Source organism: Bombyx mandarina, chromosome 24, assembly GCF_030267445.1.
Source record: "Bombyx mandarina strain Sakado chromosome 24, ASM3026744v2".
In the NCBI taxonomy this organism is placed as follows: domain Eukaryota; kingdom Metazoa; phylum Arthropoda; class Insecta; order Lepidoptera; family Bombycidae; genus Bombyx; species Bombyx mandarina.
This window is the reverse complement of record NC_143230.1, coordinates 1,153,863-1,176,607: the sequence shown is the minus strand read 5'-3', so window position 1 is coordinate 1,176,607 and position 22,745 is coordinate 1,153,863. Positions and strand designations below refer to the sequence as shown.

The following is a 22,745-nucleotide window of genomic DNA, read 5'->3' as shown; positions in this document are numbered from 1 at the left end:
TGTTTGTCCGCGATGGACACTTAAACTACTGAACCGATTTTAACTTTTTTATATTAAATATGTGTTTTGTTCCAACTTAGGCCATAGGATGGTTTTTATTTCGATTAATGGTCGCAATATTTATGAATTAACAATAAAATGATTTCTTATTATGTTGATTATTGTTATTAATTGTAAGATTCATAAGTCTAAAACAGATGGCGCCTTAAATCAGTTTTTACAGACAATTGTAATACTGTCTGACATTGAAATCTCATAGATGGCGCTGTGTTAAAATTACCAACGTTTCACATAAGCTACAATTTAATGGCATAAACACCACGTGTTGCTGAGGCTAAAGTATAAGTGAATTTTATTTCGTAGTAAACGCAATACAGTGAAATCCAATTGTTCTTACTTTGTTAATTTTTTGGTATTAGCATAGCCGGCCACGTGTTATTTAGAAACAAAAACCTTAGCCACAGCAACGTGTAGCCGGGTCTGCTAGTAAGTATAAAAAATATATTTGTATGGTTGCTGATGGCTGCATAATCTTACTTACGAATTGATTCAAACTTAAATATCGGGAACTCATGATAGTTATGTGAAATTCGCGGTAAGCACCCGTCGATGTTGTGCGCTAACGTAGGTTTTTTTTTTTATTGCTTAGATGGGTGGACGAGCTCACAGCCCACCTGGTGTTAAGTGGTTACTGGAGCCCATAGACATCTACAACGTAAACGCGCCACCCACCTCGAGATACAAGTTCCAAGGTCTCAGTATAGTTACAACGGCTACTCCCCCCCCCCCTCGAACCGAAACGCATTACTGCTTCACGGCGGAAATAGGCGGGGTGGTGGTACCTACCCGTGCGGACTCCCAAGAGGTCCTACCACCAGTGAACTCCCAAGAGGTCCTACCACCAGTGAATACTTTAATTGTTGACTAAAACTTAAAAGGAAACAAAATAATTAGTAAATGACGAGTTTTAATTAACAATCCTTTGTAGGTTTCAGTCGAATGACTCTTCTAGCATCAGAATAAATAAGATTATTGTCTTTATCAAAAGCGACGCCGAACGCATCATCCACGCTTACAATCTTCTTTAGGCCAACCTCGGTGTTATTCAGAGAGTATATGCCATTTTGGAAGCAAGCGTGCACCACGCCCTGTGCATCTAAGGCAAATCCTCTCACACCGAAATCTTCAAACACCTCGTACAAAACCGCGTCTTTAGTACCCTTTTTCTGTCTGTAAAGACCAGAGGTATTCGTGAAGAAAATATAATCATCATTGTCTATGATAAAGTTGTCGACTCTAGTGTCTTCTAGATCTGGGAACCTGGTGATCTGACCGTTTGAAAACGTGTAGAGAATGTGTGAGGGGTACGTTGAGAAATACAACACGTCTTTGTAGAATATGGTCCATATGTTAATACTAGATTCTCCTATTAATACCGCTCTTTTGGTATCCTTGTCGTATCGATATAGACCGTCGCTTCCGCCTATGTACACGGTCTGCGTGGTTTGGTCCACAGTCTGCGCGAAGCCATTATTCAAGCCCTCGATGTTGGTAAACTTCTTCGTGTCCAAATTATATCTTGCCGTGGCGGAGCTGTCCTCGTCGTTGTCTATGGTATAGCTGAAGTACAGGTCGTTGGTGCTGTAATCCACGGTCAGAAGGTAAGGGCGGTCCAGATTTTCGTAGAGCATCTCCTCTTCGTACGTCACCCCGTTGATTTCGACGCCTTTGCACTCCCCTCTGAGGGTTCCCGCTTGAGTCACGATTACGCTTGTCATTAACAAGAACAACTTCATTTCGATCTGAAAGATTTTTCGAATTAATAATTAAATTATACCAAACAATCCTGAATCTTGTGATTTAAGGTACTGAAAATCTAGGAGTCTTCTTGCAATCACTAGGAATCTTTGTGATTGTTTTTCAGGCTGTTCTTTCTAGGGCGTTTATAGACGATTAGGCTTAAGGCACATTAAAACAATCCTTATCCGTGTGATTAACAATGAAAATTATTGTCAATTGGCTATAATCCTTGAATACTCGTGAACCATTCTGTTTTGTTGCGGCTTGTATAGCTTTATTTTTAATTAGGGCGCCGTATTTTTCTCGTACCTGTTTTTTACTGGTGGTAGGACCTCTTGTGAGTCCACATGGGTAGGTACCAACACCCTGTCTATTTCTGCAGTGAAGAGATAATGCGTTTCGGTTTGAAGGATGGGGCAGCCGTTGTAACTATACTTGAGACCTTAGAACTTATATCTCAAGGTAGATAGCGCTTTTACGTTATAGATGTCTATGGGATCCAGTAACCACTTAACCCCAGGTAGACTGTGAGCTCGTTCACCCATCTAAGCAATAAAAGAAAAGCTGTCGTATCTGGCCTTGAGTTAAAACCGTTTTAGTTGAGATTCGGTGAAGGATACATGACGATCTAAGTACAACAAACAGAAAGCCCCCAAGCGCAACCGTTAATATGTTTCGTGTTTAAATTTAAATGTGGAACAATCAAAATTTTGTTTCGAATTTTAAATACGGTAACGACCACTTTGTTTGTTTTGGACTAGAACCACAAGGGGCTTAGAGTACATAGAGATTAATAGAGAATCAGATAGTTCATATTTATTCAAATTTTCCGCCAAAGCTTTACCAAATACAGCTGAACTTTGACTTAACGCCATTCGTGACCGAATTGAAGTTAAGATAGTATTATAACAAACAGCTAGGGGGAGGGTGATGGGAAAGATGTGCTCCGCACTAAACGCTTCTCACCCCCCTTTGCCTTTTCATGAGTTCTGTATCATGCGAGGCTCGGACGTGGGTTATTGAGGCACAGGAGGTTTTAGTCGGTTCGACTACGGCATGCCACACCCACCATTCCCATTGGAGGCTGGGAGCCCGGCAATTTCCTCCTGACCAAAAAAAAAGACAAACAGCTCGTTCTAAGCCTCCAAGGAAAGCGCGACTTGTATCCCCTGTTGGGAAGTTGCTTCCGACTTAATGAAATGACGTGAATATTTATTAATACTAGTGATGCCCTGGTAGTCGAAATTCGACTATAATTAATTGAAATATAAATTTGTACACACCATTATGATTCTATTGTTAGACTTTTATACTTCGATAATCACAAATTTCGCCAAGACTATATAGAAAAATATTAATAAAGACAAACAATATTTAATCTATTCTCAATTTGACCACAGACGTCAAGAACAAAAGTTTGACAATACATGCGTGTTTGCGTCAAATACATGGTACTTACTGTGTGTAAGGTTTTTTATTGATTTAATGTATGGTTTATGCATAAATTTAAATAAAAATATTAGCATCGTGCACTCCTTCTCTGTATTCTCTATAGGTAAGTGTGGGAAAATTCATACTCCTGCGTCCGCGCAATTTTCTTAAAAAGGGGTTTTTTTTTTTGGTCAGGAGGAAATCGCCGGACTACCGCCCTACAGGATGGAGGGTGGGGTATGACAGAGTCGAACTGACTAAAACCTCCTGTCGCTCAACAACCAACGTCCAAACCTCGCATGAGACAGAACTCATGAAGAGGCAAAGGGGGGAAAGTGAAGCGTTTAGTGCGGAGCACATCTCTCCCATCACCCTCCCCCTCGGGACTTAAAAAGGGGTACAAAGTTTTTGCTTCACGTATTAATATAGATATTAATATAACAAATTAACAGTTTCGCTTACCATGTGTTTCTGCGTTCTCCTGATAACAGTAACTGTTAGCTTGGTCACGTTAAATGGTGTTTGTGGATGGAAGCACAAAGGAAGGTGTGGAGCTGTATTAGGATATAATTATTTTTTTTGGATTTCGTTTTTAATGGATTTTAATGTCTCACGTGGGGCACGTTTTGATGTAGAACGTGACTTGTTCACGAAATAAAAGAATTGTCATCAGTAAAACAATCAAAACTATCTTTTTCTAAAAACTAGTGGCCCCGCAGTAGTCAAGATTCGACTATAATTAATTGAAATTATAAGTTTAAACATTATTATGGTTCTATTGTCAAACACTATTATATTTCGATAATATAACCACAGTATTGGCCAAAACTGCACTATAGATCAATAATATTAAAGACTAGCGACCCGCCCTCGCTTCGCTTCGGAAACATTAAAACACACATGAAAGCAAAAAAATAAAATAATATTTTTTTTAAAAAAAGTAGCCTATGTTCATCATGGACAATGTCGGCTTCTAATGGAAAAAGAATTTTTCAAATCGGTCCAGTAGTTTCGGAGCCTATTCGAAACAAACAAACAAACAAATCTTTCCTCTTTATAATATTAGTATAGACAAACAATATTAATCTATTTTCAATTCGACCACAGACTTTAAACAATAACAAAAGTTTCCCAATTGACAGTAAACAAAGAGTATATTTTTATGTATGTGTTATGTCAAATACATGGTAGTATGTGTAATGTTTTCTTTATTGATTTAAAGTATCTTTTAAGCATTATTTAAAAAAAATATTAGCATTGTGCACTCCTTCTCTATATTTTCTGTGGCGGGTAGCCATCATACAACGCAAGATAATTGACAGATGCCTGAATCTCGCTTACGACATTTTCAAGATAAAGCGCATATATACAAGTTCCGAATAACAACACTTGGACCGTCGGCCTACCGAGCAATATCATCCGCTCGGTGGAAGATCTTCCCTTTGTCGTATATATATTCCCAAATTTTCTATAAGTGTGAGTGAGAAATTTCACACTCCTCCGTCCGCGCAATTTTCGTAAAAAGGGGTACAAAGTTTTTGCTTCATGTATTAATATAACTAGTCAGGTCATAAGTATTGTCACACAGTAAAAACTTTTCTTTTAGAATGCTGGCCACAAAAAAGTTTATTGAATTCGAATTTCGAATTGCTCATGAAAATAAAAATGTATACTTTTAGAATTTTACTCATTTTTAAATATGGAGTGGACGCTTAAAGAAGGCCGTGTTGCAGTTATTGCGTTGCATCGTTGCGGTTACGCGCCAATTCAAATTTTTAACATACTGAAAAATTTGAATATAACCAAAAGATTCGTTTATCGTACCATCAAACGATACAATGAAGACTCTAGTGTAGATGACAGGTAAAGAAGTGGTCGCCCTCGGTCTGTTAGGACTCCAGCAGTGATAAAAGCTGTGAAGGCGCGAATTCAAAGAAATCCCAAACGTAAGCAGAAACTGTTGGCCCTTCAGATGGGGTTAAGCAGAACCACGGTGAAAAGGATGTTAAATGAAGACTTAGGGCTTCGGGTATATCGAAGAAAAACAGGACATCGTTTGAATGCTCGTCTAATGGACCTGAGACTGAAGAGTTGCCGCGCTTTTTTGAAGCGGTACGCGGGAAAAAAATATCGGGAAATTCTTTTTTCGGATGAAAAAATTTTTACCGTAGAAGAGAGCTACAACAAACAAAATGATAAGGTGTACGCACACAGTAGTGGAGAAGCGAGCAACCGTATTCCGCGTGTCCAACGAGGTCATTTTCCATCCTCGCTCATGGTATGGTTGGGAGTTTCTTATTGGGGCTTAACAGAGGTACATTTTTGTGAGAAAGGTGTAAAAACGAATGCAGTTGTGTATCAAAATACAGTCCTGACGAACCTTGTGGAACCTGTTTCTCATACCATGTTCAATAACAGGCACTGGGTATTCGAACAAGATTCGGCGCCAGCTCATAGAGCGAAGAGCACACAAGACTGGCTGGCGGCGCGTGAAATCGACTTCATCCGGCACGAAGACTGGCCCTCCTCCAGTCCAGATTTGAATCCGTTAGATTACAAGATATGGCAACACTTGGAGGAAAAGGCGTGCTCAAAGCCTCATCCTAATTTGGAGTCACTCAAGACATCCTTGATTAAGGCAGCCGCCGATATTGACATGGACCTCGTTCGTGCTGCGATAGACGACTGGCCGCGCAGATTGAAGGCCTGTATTCAAAATCACGGAGGTCATTTTGAATAAACTTTAGTGTCATAAGAATCTATGTTTTGTTAAGTACATTTTGGTATATGAATGGTTACATAATGAATAAACTTGTTTCAATTATTTTACATTAAACGTGTGACAGAATTTATGACCTGACTAGGTATAAATAATAATAATTAGAATGAATTTCAAACTTAGTCAAGACACCGTTACTAATCTTTCGATATCTATATATATAAAAATGAATTGCTGTTCGTTAGTCTCGCTAAAGCTCGAGAACGGCTGGACCGATTTGGCTAATTTTGGTCTTGAATTATTTGTGGAAGTCCAGAGAAGGTTTAAAAGGTAGACAAATATGAGAATGCTCGGAATTAAATAACAATAGCAATTTTGTTTTTCCTTTCATGTGTTCCTTTGATGTGATTCCTTTTGTTTGTTTTATGTTTATTTTATACAAAAGTTTAGGTCTTATATTTATTAATTTAGGCACTACGAATTCTGCCGGGTCAGCTAGTTAAGAATAATTATCGTCATAATATTTGTCAATGTATAAATCATCTCTACTCAGTCCCCTGTTTTGTAATTCTCGACGCTAAAAGTTGAAAAGGTTATCAACGAATTATGTATTAAAATTCATTATAAGTACCGATCTATACTATTTATTAACAAGCTATATTTTGTTCTTAATCACAAAAAACACACGACCGTGTCATGTGACGAAGTTTTAGGAACCAAATGGTTTTGTTTTTACTCCGATTTTCGCGAATCGTAGCCTAAATACGACCTATCGGATCCTCCCTCCTCCAATCTCAGTGCTTTTAGGCACTCCAAGTACCGCCACCGAAGTGTTCGAAGTGCAAACTAGCCCATAGACACAGCCTACTGAGTTTCTCGCCGGATTTCCTCAGGATTCCTCGCGATTCCGATCCGGTGGTAGATTATGCGAAGCACTGCTCTTGTTGGGGTTGGTATTATCAAATTTTCTCAGGTTGTGCCCATGAGCTCACCTATCAGGCCGTGCTTAGCTAAGATTGCCCCTCAAGACTGCTAGCGATTAGACAGAGAATAATATAAAATACGAAGCCTGAATATGTACATAACTACTTCTACCACTTTTATCTTCATTTCAATATTTCCGATGCTCAGAATAGTTGGTTAATTTTCGTTGCTAACTGAATATTGTGTCAAAATGTTTTTGGATCATATGCGTAGTCATGATAGAATTATTTTTATCGATTTATATGGGCAGATGAGCTCATCGCGCGCTCCGTAATAAGTGACATTATAGCGTTAATTCCTTGTATTATATGACTGATTGTCTTGCATGATTGTTTAATGTAAACTACATGTAATCAAATTCAAATAAAATACGAATAATCGCTATCTTTATGTATTTTCCCGTTATAAATTATTTTAATTCTTAGATGCTTAGACGAGCTCCCGATCCGCCTGTTATGAGTGGATATTAGATACCCATAGAGACAAACAAACTAAATGCCGCCACTAACTTGAAGACGTGAGTTCCAAATCTCAGTTTTACAGTACGGCTGTTCCTTCTCCTCCTCCCTAAACTAAAATCAAGGAACGTACTGTGGATATATCTGATGCAATAGGTATAGTTTATTGGAGGCAATAGAGACTAGAGTTAGATTATGGACAAATCTGGGATGTCTTGGTAGGCAGCGGCTTGGCTCTGCCCCTGGCATTGCTGAAGTCCATGGGCGACGGTAACCACTCACCATCAGGTGGGCCGTATGCTCGTCTGCCTACAAGGGCAATAAAAAAAAATGTCATAATACTTTTGTTGAGTTGTTAGATTTAACTTTGTTGAACTGATAATAACTTTTAAAGAATTTTAAATAGTTTAACTTAGTCATCAAAGTTTGGTAACTCATTAAAGATATTAAAAAGTTAATTACCTAAGACAGGTCTACAACTAAATAGTGCCAGCCATATCGAAAAACTCTATTGTCCCCATACGTAACCTGATTCACCCCAAAGGCAAGATGAATCGCGTCAAGCTATTTTTTTTTAGTTTTTATGTATTTTTCGTAATGAACTTATGTATAATAACGCATCGTATATAAAAATTTAAGCCCATGGAACCATTTTAAATTTCAATTTTATTGGTATTTCTTAAAAAAACATTGATAATTTGTGTTGGATTTGGTAAGGGTCCCGATTCCCCCCGATTTATGGTATATTGAGTTTTTCTTTTCAGCCCAAGTCTTATGAGTTCGGTTATTCAGTGAAAGACGCTCTGAGTGGAAACGATTACGGCAGACGAGAAAGTTCGGACGGAAACGTGGTCAGAGGGGAGTACAGAGTCCAGCTGCCTGATGGAAGAACGCAGATCGGTAAGTAGATAACAATTGGGCACACATACAGTTGTCCAATTCAGATACCTTCAATTGATAGCTCGTTTGCATCAGCATCAATGGACAGTCGTATAAAGTGAAGAACCTAATTTAGCAATCCACTTTGCGGTTGCCGTCTCCGTCGTGTTGCTGAGAGAGGGATTTATATGAAGAACGCCAATAAACTCACGACTCTGGTATAGGTTTAAGGAGACCCTATCAATGCGCACTATGCTTACCTCTAGTCTCCTCTTTTTTCCACCTGCTTTGCCAAATTTTTTTTATTGCTCAGATTGGTGGACCATCTTACAGCCCACCTTACTCTTAGCCCCACTTAAGAGGTTACCGGAGCCCATAGACCTCTACTACTACTAGGCAATGTAAATGCCACCACCCACCTTGAGATTTAGTTCACAGGTCTCGGAATTACGCTTCACGCCATACTGCTTCACGGGAGAAATAGGCGAGGTGGTGGTACCTACCCGTGCGGACTCACAAGAGGTCCTACCACCAGTGATTACACAAATTATAATTTTGCGGGTTCGATTTTTTTTACACGATGTTATTCCTTCACCGTGGAAGTCAATCGTGAACATTTGTTAAGTACGTATTTAATTGGAAAAATTGGTACCCGCCTGCGGGAGCCGAACATCGCTAGATACAATTGCACTGGACGTCTTATCCTTTAAGCCACGACGACTTTACAAAACCTACGAGACTGTGAATGCTCAACTATAGAATTTACTGAAGCTCTTGACAAGGTTCTTGAGTAGGTTATAGAGAGAAATGCTAAATAGCCACGGAGCCATTTTTCATTTAATAGTTCTTAAGATTATGGTTTTGTTTATTTTCATCGTGTTGTCTTTAGATATTAGTTTCCTACCGTACAGTAAGCTAACGTATTATAATTGTGGTGGTGGAACGTGAGCCCGCACGAATAGAAACCACTGCCCCGCCTATTTTCTGCCGTGAAGCAGTAATGCGTTTTGGAGTTCTCAACCTTAGACCTCTAATGCAAGGAAACACACTTCCAATTGTCTGTCCCTATAATTTTTCACTGTTCGATATTTATAAGATGCTGTTGGAGTTGATAGATATAGAAACTCTTTATCAAAAAAAGAAGAAAACTTATACATAGACAGCAGTTGCAATTGGTGTCTTGACAAAGTGAAAAAAACTATCTGTTTGTCCGTGAAGTGTTAAAACAAATAACAAAATTGTGATTTCGATAAAACCAATACTAAAACATCCGCGTAATTAATTCTAATTTATAAAAGTGTCTTAGTATATTATGTCGTAACTGCCTGTGCTCTGCCATTTAAAGATAGGACTCTGGTAAGATATTTAAATTATATCTGATGACTTATTTTGTTTGTTTGTCAGTAACATACCATGCTGATTGGCAGACCGGCTTCCACGCTGACGTTCGGTATGTAGGAGAAGCAAGGTACCCGGAGATCCTCCCTAATTACAACCGAGGAGGGAATACAGGTAAAGATTAGTTTGTTTATTTATTATCTATATATATAAAAATGAATTGATGTTCGTTAGTCTCGCTAAAACTCGAGAACGGCTAGACGGATTTGGCTAATTTTGGTCTTGAATTATTTGTGGAAGTCCAGAGAAGGTTTAAAAGGTAGATAAATTTGAACATACTCAGAATTAAATAAAAATAACAATTCCTTTTGTTTGTTTTAAGTTTATTTTATACAAAACTTTAGGTCTTTTATTTATCGATTGAAGCACTACGAAGTCTGCCGGGTCAGCTAGTTATTTATATACAGTCAAACCTGGGTAAGTGAGAACTGGATAAGTAAGAAAACTCTATAAGTGAGAGTAATAGCAAGGACCCGTCATTTTAAGCTCCCAAAACCTCTATTAGCGAGAAACAGAAACCTCTGTAAGAGAGAGTCGTTTTTTCCTCATGGACCTCCGTAAGTGAGACTGCTACTTATCTATACCTCTATAAGCGACAGCCGAGCTTCATTTATTTATTTATATTATTTAGGAGGAACAAATGACAAAACAAATTACAAATTTAACATCTGCTATTTTATGACTCATTTTTAACTTTCGTGGAACTTTCTATCATTGTTTTTGTATTGTTTTCTCGTCAATATTGAACCTATTCTATTTCGTGGAACTAAATAACGTTGTTATTTTATCGTATTCTTTTATCGCATTATTTTCGAATGGACACGTGTGCCTGTGTATCGTCCTGTTTGTCGGACTTACTCAGTTTATCGTTAATCAATTGCGAAGGAAAGTTCTGTTCTGCATCATGTCAAAACGGAAAATTAAAGTACTGTCATTAAGTGATAAACTTAAAATAGTGAATGCGTTTGAATCCGGAAAATCGCGAAATGAAATTCAGAGGGAGCATTAGCGAGAAACTCGGGTTAGTGAGAAACCTCTATAAGCGAGAATGAGATTGTGCTCCCTTGAACTCTCGCTTATCCAGGTTTGACTGTATTTATACATATTATTATACGTGAAGCAGTTACTGCGTGAATTTACCGACCTTCGTGCTATTTTTGTGGTATATTAGTAGCTACTAGAGCTGTAGTAGTGTAATACTACTACTAATCGGTATTGAGTAATTGTTCCACCGTCCAGTACCGAATATCCAAACGTTACTCACGAATTCATTCCGTCGCTCGAATTTAACTTTACAGTAAATCCAGTTGCAAATTCAATAGTTTGCTAATAGTTCGTTAAATTCAATAAAAAACTAATATAATTAGGGTAATTTAGTAGGTTAATTAAAGTTTACCTTTAGTTATATTAAATCCTAAAAAATGCATCTAGCGTCGCTAAGTGTGTGACGTAGGTTTTGTACGAAGTACTAATGACCCGACATCAGTATAGTACGACACGAGATACCTATATGTTATATTTAACGATGTTGTTCGGAACTTGTATATTAATATACTAGCGGCCCGCCCCGGCTTCGCTTGGCAAGTAGCGCACGCGATGTAAAGAATTTTAGGTATTTTTTTTTTCACATTGGGTTACATTATTGGAGTTTCAGTAAGGATCCCTATTTTTTTCTAAAAATATAATAAATTTGGCCTATGTCACCCGGGGATAGCGTAGCTTTCCAACAGTGAAAGAATTTTTTAAATCGGTTCAGTAGTTTCGGAGCCTGTTTAATACAAACAAACAAATCTTTCCTCTTTATAATATTAGTATAGAACTATATATTAGTATAGATATCCAAGCTCATATTGAAAATGTCGTAAGCGAGATTCAAGCATCTGTCAAATATCTTGCGTTGTATGATGGCTACCCGCCACATTACAAAGATCTTCCATTAAGGACGTGGCATAGCTCGATATATTACAAGGTGCAAGGTTGTCTTGTGAATATTGACAGTGCGATTCAGGCTTATTCAGTAAACAAGGCCAAGTGCTTACTTCAGTCAATAAACGAGATAGTTTGCTGCTTGGGGCGAAGTCAAGACGACTTCATCACTCAAACTGGAACCTACTTTAGCTAATTGTCGGAACCCACCTGCCCATATTAAACCTCACCACCTCTAGCCGCTGGGGGCTACAGTATGCTGTTACAATATTCAGAGAACGCTGGTTTGCTGGATGGAACGTCTTGTGAGTCCATGTAGAGGTTTTTACCGATATTTATATTCCTGTCAATGACCAGCAATGCGTTCCAGCTTGATGATACGGCTGTTGTACTATATACTCAAGAGTTAGACCTTAAGTCTGTGGATGGCGACGTTCAGTGATGTCGACGGGTTACCACTTAAAACCAAGTGGCAGGAAAGATTGTACAGCTGACTATACAAAAACAAAAGCTATTTATTGCGTTTGGAGTCACAGCGCGGCACAACACCAGCGGCTTGGCTCTGCTCCTGGCATTGCTGAAGTCCATGGGCGATGGTAACCACTCACCCTCAGGTGGGCCGTATGCTCGTCTGCCTACAAGGGCCATAAAAAAAGTGAAATTAAATAAAAAAAAATGCATAGCAATTAGTATTCTCTGGACGTTTTTGCTGGCACTGTTGACAGTTTTAGACGAGACGTCTACGATTTCTCTCAATGAGCTTTTTCAGTTATGTAATAGCGTATTTGGTAATAAATGTGTATTTTTTTATTATTCTGTATTAGTGCCATCTTAGAGCCATATTACAGCCTTTATTAGCCATATAGGTTAGGTTATTTTAGTTAAGTCGGCTAAATGTGTAATAATGGTAAATTTTCATGCAATATTATAGTTTTTTTTCTCTACTACTATAATAGGTATATAATGAACCACTTTTTTACCAATGCATGCAGTCGGTACCTATAATTGCGTTAGCATTTAGTGTGAAATCAATGTATATATTATTATGTTAGCTGTAATGTTCTGTGCTGATTTATAACTTATTGGTACCCAATAAATAAAATAAAATAAATCCTTTCATCTCCGACAGGTTACAATTACGAAGCCCCCACAGACTTCACCGGATCTTTGACCGGCTTCCACGGAACTGGTCGAGCTCCCTCCCCAGTCTACGGTTTCCATTGAAACCAAATAGAAAGCACAATATCCAGTAGCGTACTATGAATAATGAAACGATTGAATTGCGCCCACGACACACAAAGGACAGCCTTTTTATTTTAACGTTGGGGAATCCATTTACGGATACCCGGTGTGGGGGGTAACGAACCGGGTTATGTCGGACTCCGGCGCCTCCCGAGAGGGAGAGGGGGACGAGGAGGGCCAAGGTCCTCCAAAATTCCTCGCAGGAGACTACGCCTTGAAAAAGGTGCGCTCGTCCCGGAAAACCAACTACCGACTAAGCCCCATCGAGCTCGACCACACCGGCTACACCAGACCTAAGATACCGCAGTGCGCGCCGAAAGTCCGCCTTCGACGGTACCCGTCCTGATTATAAGATGGGATTCATCGGGAGATACACCGTGGGCGGCGCACAGGAGCCACCATGCACCGCCCCACCACCGGACCGACAGTCGAGTTCCGGACGCCCCCGCACCCGCCACCTGACAGTCCCTACGGGGGCTGAGCGGGAGCTTCACGCCCGCGCCACCCACCCCGCCTTCTGCACTGAGGTTCTGAAGAAGCACCCCACTCCCTTTCACGCTCCTCAGCCTCACGGGACACCCTTACCAGGTCACAAAACCTGGCCATGGCCTCCCACAAGCTCTGATCCTTTCCCCACCACCGCGACGAGATCTCGCCGCGAGTGCTCCCAACGCGGGCACGTGTCGAGCGCGTACTGCGCGTCATCGTCATGCCTCCAGGACGGCACCAGGGACTCGGGGGTGCGCCGGCGGTGTTTCAATGTAATAATTCATCTATGTTCACTTTTAACATTATTGTTCGTAGTACGAATTGAATTATGTTTGTTTAGGTACCTGATATCGATAAGTATTATTTGAACACAAATTGTTTTTATTAGAAATAAATGTTTTTATACTAAAATGTTTGTTTTCGTTTTTTTTTTTTTTTCTGGCGGCTGCCGGCTCGCTGAGTCGGCTGTTGCCGAACGTCGGGGGGCCTGACGTGGTGGTGCGCCGCCTCTACACGGGGGTGGTGCGGTCGATGGCACTGTACGGGGCTGCCGTGTGGTGCCACGCCCTGACCCGCGACAACGTTGCGGCGTTGCGACGTCCGCAGCGCGCGATTGCGGTCAGGGCGGTTCGTGGATACCGCACCGTCTCGTTCGAGGCGGCGTGCGTGCTAGCTGGGACGCCTCCCTGGGACCTGGAAGCGGAGGCGCTCGCTGCGGATTACGCGTGGCGATGCGATCTCCGCTCCAGGGGGGAGCCGCGTCCTGGCGCGGCGGAAGTTCGAGCGCGGAAGCTTCAATCTCGGCGTTCCGTGCTTGAGGCGTGGTCTCGCCGCCTGGCGGACCCCGCCTACGGGCGACGGACCGTCGAGGCGATCCGCCCGGTCCTCTCGGACTGGGTGAATCGCGACCGAGGACGTCTCACCTTCCGAGCGACGCAGGTGCTCACGGGACACGGCTGTTTCGGTCGCTACCTGCACCTCGTCGCCCGGAGGGAGCCGACGCCGAAGTGCCACCACTGCAGTGGCTGCAACGAGGACACGGCGGAGCACACGCTCGCGTACTGCCCCGCTTTCGCGGAGCAGCGCCGCGTCCTCGTTGCAAAAATAGGACCGGACTTGTCGCTTCCGACCGTCGTGGCTACGATGCTCGGCAGCGACGAGTCCTGGCAGGCGATGCTCGACTTCTGCGAGTCCACCATCTCGCAGAAGGAGGCGGCGGAACGGGAGAGGGAGAGCTCTTCTTCCCTCTCGGCGCCGTGCCGCCGCCGTCGGGCCGGGGGCCGGAGGAGGGCGTTTGTCCAGCTCCAGCCCCTATGAGGAGGCAGTCTCCTCCCGGTGATGGTCACGGGGCGACCTAAGGGGGTTGAGACTGCGCCGCACGCTACCGTCACTCTAGCGCGCTGGCACCAGGACGACGCGTCGGCGGCTGCGGACTGCGATGCGGTCCGCATTTTCGTCGTCGCTGTCGTCGCCGAACATACTGTTGAAGAGCAACCCGGTCGGCGGTGTATCGCGTTCCGACCCGGCAGGCTGGTTCTGGCCCAGCGGGGTATCCCGGAACACCAGCGGCACCGCCCGGGCGGCCTGGTAGGGCCGTCGTACCGCGGAGACTGACGTCGTTGGTCGTCGACTATCGCCTCGACGACCCGTCGGTCGGGCGTCCTCGGGGTGGCGCCGCGTGTCTGGTTGTAGTGTTGACCGCGGGAACCCCCCTACTCTGAACGGGTTCTGACCCCGGACGGAGATCGGACGTCGGGTGTAAGAGTGCAGGGGAGTCGTTTAGTGGGTGGGCCCTAAAATCCTTGGGCCCGCGATCTGCTTTCAACACCTGCAGATCGTTGAGTCTCACATACCCCGCGCGCCCCCTAGGCGCGGGGACCTCGTAGGAGGTTCGGCCCCCGGCCCGAAAAAAAAAAAAAAAAACTAATTTGCTCCAGTAACCACTTAACATCAAATAGGTCGTCCGCCCAAGCAATCAAATATCAATCGAAGCCTGAGCCCGTCCTAGAAAAATCTCTCATCTTAATTCAGTACATTAAAGACAAGCCTTTTATGGTTCCTAAGGAATGTGGATCTCCATGAGTCGGCATCATTGCGCCATTTTGAGAAGGCGGCACGACACGAAAACCCTTTTGTCGTGGCCGCCGGTAATTACATACCCGATCCTGTAGACCGAATGGAAAACAGTCGACGTCGCCCTAAGCACGTCATTACGGTTCCTCCCGGTCCATTAACAATGCTCTAAGTACCACAAGCACCGCTCACCGTCCTCGCCGAACCCGTTGCTTGCGACGAAGGGCTCGACGAGTAAATTAACCCTCAGAAAGCCCACTGAGTTTCTCGCCGGATCTTCTCAGTGGGTCGCGTTTCCGATCTGGTGGTAGATTTTGTAAAGCACTGCTCTTGCTAGGCCAGTGTTAGCAACACCCCGGATTGAGCCCCGTGAGCTCACCTACACATTTGGGCGAAGGTGAAATATACTCTGAAGGCTATCGGCATAGGTAGGAGAGAAAAAAACACTTTACAAACAACAATTCTTTATTTGCTTGCATTTTTTTTTTAAATTAAACTAGATGAGACTAAAACTGTATCCAAAGGCATAGTTAGCCGCATTCATTTTATCCTTACAGTAGCAGTATTTGTTTAGTTGTGGATACGAATCTCTTATACATATAGATTCATCGCCGTATCTGAAAGTTACGAAAATACTAATTCATTTGGGGACGTAGAATTCTACGACTTTAAATATGTCGCAATGAGTAGTCTACTCTACTACGATGGAGAGTAGAAGTAAGGAGCATCTTGTAGTAGGGACAAATTGAAAAAGTATCCATCTGTAAACAGCAAGTTATTGTTGGAAGATTTTTGTTTTAAGGGATTTTATGACCTGGTAACTGAGACCTTTAAGTCATGTCTTATTTTAATTTATATTCTTATTTTTATGAAAAATGATAAGATGGAGTGAATGCAATGAAGATGATTAATTTGGGACATTAATCAACTGGGATGGAATTAAATGAAATGAGATGAGACAATATAGGATGAAATATTATAATCTCAGTAAAATGGTGGTCATTCACTGAGATTTTTTCAGTGGACGTGGCTTTGTTTCATTTTCCCACATTTGTGCATTTTCACAGATATTAAACAGTTAATAAACCACCGTGATTACACATTTAAACCTGAAGAAACACTAAATAGACAAAATAAAACAAATCACACAACTTCACTCCTCGCGTTCCCGCCAAAAAGTCCATTGTTGGAAGACTCACCGAAATAGCGCTAGTGTAGGAAGTGAAAATGATATGAACATAGCTGTTTTAAACAAAGTCAAGTTAGCTAGCTACTTTATGGCGCTATTTTTTAAATCTTTCCATTTGCTACTGTGGCGCCACCTTAATTGGCTCCTTTTCAGCGGACACTTTAATACACAGAGATAGTACTCCTTAGTACTATCCTCCACGACTACTACATAGCTATAGCATGATATTCCATAACGGAAAAGCTACTCAATGGATTTTGATGAAAATCTACAATATTATAGCTTACAAATCAGAAAAACATATTTTTAAAGAAATAGTGTGAATTACCCACAATATAACGATATGTGTCAAGTGAGAATGAAAAAATCTACTTCTCATTTTCATAATCAATAATATATTACAGTTTACGACGCTAAGAGGTGGCAGGTCGCTAGTTACATTATAAAAATATAAGAATAAACATACTTATAAAATTAATTAACAAAAAAATATTGTTAAAACTCCGTTAAAACGGCGATAAAGTTGAACTTACGAGCTTATTCTCGATATATCGCGTTCGTTGATCAAAAAGTAATCCTCTTTTACGTAATAAGTCAATGTCGCTTCGAAAACAGCGGCACCCGGGCTCATAGTCAGCTACAACAACATTTTTATTTGCCATCAAACGTGATTAATAGTTATGTAATCGACGAGACGAACTCACAGCCCACCTGGTGTAAAGTCTTACCTGAGCCCATAGACATTTACAACGTAAATGCGCCACCCACCTTGAGATGATGATGAGTTCTAAGGTCTCAGTATAGTTACAACGGCTGCTCCACCCTTCAAGCCGAAACACATTACTGCTTCACAGCAGAAATAGGCAGGGCGATGGTACCTATCCGCGCGGACTCACAAGAGGTCCTACCACCAGTAATTACGCAAATTATAATTTTGCGGGTTTCATTTTTATTACACGATGTTATTCCTTCACCGTGGAAGTCAATCGTGAACATTTGTTGAGTACGTATTTCATTAGAAAAATTGGTACCCGCCTGAGATTCGAACACCGGTGCATCGTTCAACACGAATGCATCGGAAGTCTTATCATTTAGACCACGATGACTGCTTTATAAGTAATCTTCATAATTATCATTTACACGAATCACCAGTGATTTTTTAATGGAATACACTACAGTAATAAGCGAAGCGCGTCGTTGTGAATAAATAGCGCGCTATTTAACAGCGCTTATTTTACAACTTCCTTTAACGGTAATAATTGAAAATTACTAGGCAATAAATCTAGTGTAAATAATCAATAGAGACCCACCTTAACTTGATACTCTTCTTGATCTCCTCTTAATACGTTATCTCTCTTACGATTGTTTCCGTCTCTCAAACTCATCTCACTGCTCGGGATAAGCTTCATTACCCAATCGATAGAAGTTAACGTTCGCTTCGCACACAACGATCTATGGATGTTTTTTAAGGCTTTTACTTTCATCACATAATTTTCGTAAATTGCTAAAGGATTTTTGAAAAATATAGCCTTAACCTTATAAAAATATAACTTTGAAAAATATTCAAAACTAAATGCTAAATTCACAGCAAAACTAATTTTAAATCTAATATATAAAATTCTCGTGTCACGGTGTGCGTGATTGAACTCCTCCGAAACGGCTCGACCGATTTTCGTGAATCTTAGCGTGCATATCGGTCAGGGTTGAGAATCGAACAACATCTATTTTTCATCCCCCTAAATGTTAAGGGTGGTCCCCCTAATATAAAAAATAATTTATAGGGCAAAACAACGTTTGCCGGGCCAGCTAGTGGTTATATATAAATTTTATTAATTTATTAAAAACGTTATAATCTGATAGCCTTGAGAGGCTTTATCAGCGTTACCGGACGAGTAGGTGAGCTCACGGGGCCTCAAACCTGGCGAAGTTACGATCGGAAACGCGATCGTAACTCAGTGGGCTGTGACTATGGGTTAATTTACTCATCGAGCCTTTCGTCGCAAGCGAAGGGTTCGACAGAAAGATGACCGGGTACTCGCCGTATGATCTCAGTGTGCCGTTAGGTCTCACTGCTCATGCTAGGGCTTTTTTTTTCCACAGGAGAAAATCGCTAGGTCCCCATCCGCGCGGGTGGGGTGTATGTGGGAGCTGAAACTCACTAAAACTCCTGCCGCTCACAGCCGGCGCCCTACCCCGGACCGGGCCGGAGCCCAGTCGGGGCCATTGAGACGGCGAGACAGGGATTTTATTTTATTTTTTTATTGCTTAGATGGGTGGACGAGCTCACAGCCCACCTGGTGTCGAGTGGTATAGTTACAACGGCTGCCCCGCCCTTCAAACCGAAACGCATTACTTACTGCTTCACGGCAGAAATAGGCGGAGTGGTGGCACCCACCCGCGCGTACTCACAAGGGGTCCTACCACCAGTAAGATTCAGTGTTAGCAACAACAGGTTAGAGCCCTGAGTTCACCTATTCGCTCGATTACGATGGCATAGCTTCTCAAGGCCACCAGCTTAGATAGAAAAAACAATGCAGCGTATTAGCGACGCGGTAAGAAAAACTACAACATGCTCACTTATATACATTTAACTACAATTCAAGATAACGTCATAAAAGCTTTAAAAAAGTCCGCCTGCTTTTTATAATCGTTTTTTCCCAATGAATCCTTCATCGAGTCCAATTATGTTATATCAAAAAAGAGACGACGGCCTCTAGCAGAAAAATAAAGTTATAAAAACCAAACACATAACATTGATGGCATTTGCGACGCAAAAAATAATGTTAACATCATCTATATTATTATAACGCTCTTCAAGTTTATTGTCTAAATAACTTATTCGTTATTACAAATTATAAATTAAAATGCATAATATGTAAAAAGGCTATTTGTTTAAGCGACATTTCTGAATTTTACAGAAGAGTCATTTAAAGTTTAAAATTTAGAAAAAATATCATAACAAAAAAAAGCTCCAGTAAATTTTAATAATGCTAGTCGGCGATCGCAGTAAACATAAAAAAAACACGTATGGCAATCGGGAACTGCCGCGGTAAATCTATTGCATAGCATTTTTATCAACTTATGCAATTATAATTAGACAATAATAATTTAATATTAAAACAATAATAAAATAAGATCACGCTACATTTATAAACATTAACAAAAGCAAAACATTAACTGTCCCCTTCACACTCATAAGCTAGACCGCGCGAGAGAGAGATGGGCAGACTTTTCATGATGTGTGCATCACAGAAATAATATCAATTGATTTATTTCTGTGATTTCATGCAGTGCGACGTCACCCGCGCGCTTATTCACAAACACTACACAAGCGCAATGTGTGAATGTGTCGAACGCGAGCTACATGGTAGGCGGAGTGGACGGGATGTTAGGTTTTATTTTCGTTACGGAATTTCTTGATTCGGTCGCCACGCTCAAAGCCCGCTATAAAAGCTATGCAATAGCTTAATACTCAGAGAACACTGCTGCCCGTTCTCCGGTGAATCCCTCACTCGTCATATGACAACCCTTACGAAAAGTGCTGCTATTCTAAACCACTAAATAACCAACTCTTCTATTATACCTACTACTCCTACAAATATTTCGGTAGTAATACATATAATTACAACAAAAACAAAGGAATTTCAACCTTACGTCCCTATTAAAATAAGGCTTCATTAACTACAAAACCGGCATGCTACGATAGCCGTTTTGACGTTTAACCACCCATGAAGTTTCGGGGCTCAAACCGGAGTGATGCTAACACTGTCCCTAGCAAGAGCAGTGCTTCGCAGAATCTACCACCGGATCGGAAACGCGACCCACTGAGCAGATCCGGCGAGAAACGCAGTGGGCTGTGTCTGAGGGTTAAGAGTGTCGATAGTGTAAGACATAGTAGTCGAATCTAAACTAGAACCTTCGTTACCTTCGTCCGTTGGTGATGTTATCTATATACTCGGCCAGTACTGTGGCTGCTTGCTGATGGACCGGGTCGCTTCGGGACACGTTCTTCCACTTGGTACACGCGCACCAGTGCGGCAGGATGCCGGCGTCTCCGCAAGAACGAGACTTGGGTATCTGCGTTGCGGAAGGACTCTTTATGGCCGGACCTAACTGGTGTTATGACCTTGGTCCATAGACACTTACAGCGTAAATTACGCCATCTGCCTTGAGACCAGAGTTCTCAGATCTCTTAACATTACAACAGCAGAAAGTAACCGGTGGCAGGATCTACTGTGAGTCCGCACGGGTAGGTACCACCACCCTGCCTATTTCTGCCGTGGAGCAGTAATGCGTTTCGGTTTGAGGGGCAGCCGTTGTAACTATACTGAAATCTTAGAACTTATATCTCAAGGTTGTAGATGTCTATAGGATCTAGTAACCACTTAACACCAGGGAGGCTGTGAGCTCGTCCACCCATCTAAACAATAAAAAAAAAAGTAAGTTTAAGGTTAATCACATAAAATACATTTGAGGTGCTGCAAAGTATTTAAAACTTGACACTGGGACATTGGTTCATTCGCAACATTGTCTTCACAAAGACACTTGATCGTCCTTTGAGGTCTATTCAGAACCACTTACAGGCTCCAGCATGCTGAGTCCTCTCTCTAATTTCGATCCTTCAACTTTATAGGAGTTGGCCAGTTCCCTCAGACCGACCACATCTAGTAGCGTCGTGTGCAAGTCATAGGGCGTCGTGAGCACTTCCGCGTTAGCTTCCAGAACACGTTGTACATTTGGCCTGGATTTAATTAAGGTCTCTGGCAGTTTTATCGTCATCAAGGGCAGGCGTTCTTCTAGTCTGCCTTGATAGGTCCTACGTATCGATTCGTATCTGAAAGGGTGGTTCAAGGATTTGGCTCTTCTTCTTTTTTTTTTGTCCTACCTAAGCTGATAGCCTTGAGAGGCTATTTCAACGTAACCTTAACTAGTAGGTTAGCTCACGGGGCTCAAACCTGACGACGTTGCTAACACGAACTCTAGCAAGAGTCGTGCTTCGCAGAATCTACCACCGGATCGGAAGCGCGACCCACTGAGAAGATCCGGCGAGAAACTCAGTGGGCTGTGTCTGAGGGTTAATTTACTCGCCGAGCCCTTCGTCGCAAGCGACGGGTTCGACGAGAACGATGATCGGTGCTTGAGCTAGTGAATCGGGAGGATCCGAAATGACGTGTTGTGGCACTTCAAAAACGTATAGTCCGCGATTTCGGTCATGCCCTAATTGCTTTACTTTAGCGATGCTACGTGCTTCTAATGAGGCTTGAAAGCAATTGGGCAGGACTTTTGGGTATTTTACAGATTTACCACAATTGATACCAACCTGATGATTTTACGTCTTTTTTTTTATACCGAGCAAGCTCGTGGGAGAGTTAAGAACACCCACCCCAGGACTTAACAAGCAATAAGACAGACTATTACCTACAACAATTCGTTTTATTGCATCCGATGGTAGATAGGTAAAAAAAATGTTATCTCATCGAAAACATTAAAGACAGACCATGGCCAAACGGAGAGTCAACTTATCTACAGACTACTGGGTCGTAACTTTAACTCTTAGATGGCACAGAAAATATGACCTTTAGACTTCAAAATGGAGCCTATCAACCTTCGTCTGAATAAGACAAAACTATTAATGTATATGCTACAAACTTGGCACCGTGGTCCCCCATGAGTATCAACAGGGTATTCTTCTGTCTCCCTTTATCCAAAAAGTCCTGGAGGAATGCCACCACATCATCATCGGACGTCGATATTATATTGAAATCATCATGGCTTATATCAGCTATGAAGGTAAGGCAGAAATGTTTTCCGTCTAAATCTAGAAACTGGAATACAACAATTATATCAATTTCAATTAATTCTAGTCCAATTTACCGAAATAACTCCAACAAAATCCTAAACCTTTATTTTTCAAATGCTGATCAATAAAACAAATGTAACTTGAGTAAGTGAATTTAAAAAAAGCTGCAAAATTATTAAGTGTCTATTCTTTATGGGAGGCTTCACAAATTATTCAGTAAAATATCTAAACGTGAAAGTCTATTTGGTAAAGCGATAGTTTTGCAACTTTACAGGAGAGCTTTTGAATTTGAGAATTTGGAAAAAAGTATCATAACAAAATAACTTCTTCAGCTATATGAATGGAGTAAACTTAATT

General features: G+C 41.6%; 1 protein-coding gene across 1 annotated transcript in view; it reads right to left on the bottom strand.

The window, feature by feature from the left end:
• Positions 1–950: 950 nt before the first annotated feature.
• LOC114248614 (uncharacterized) overlaps positions 951–22,745 on the bottom strand; it is a 29,399-nt gene continuing 7,604 nt past the window's right edge. Inside the window, exons 8-12 of the mRNA XM_089737978.1 lie at positions 22,238–22,413; positions 21,170–21,422; positions 20,514–20,665; positions 17,899–18,040; positions 951–1,802 (exon numbers count right to left, since the gene is read on the bottom strand). Of these exons, the coding sequence (XP_089594104.1) occupies positions 972–1,802; positions 17,899–18,040; positions 20,514–20,665; positions 21,170–21,422; positions 22,238–22,413 (1,554 nt within the window). The 3' untranslated portion in view covers positions 951–971. The remainder of the gene's footprint in view (positions 1,803–17,898; positions 18,041–20,513; positions 20,666–21,169; positions 21,423–22,237; positions 22,414–22,745) is intronic.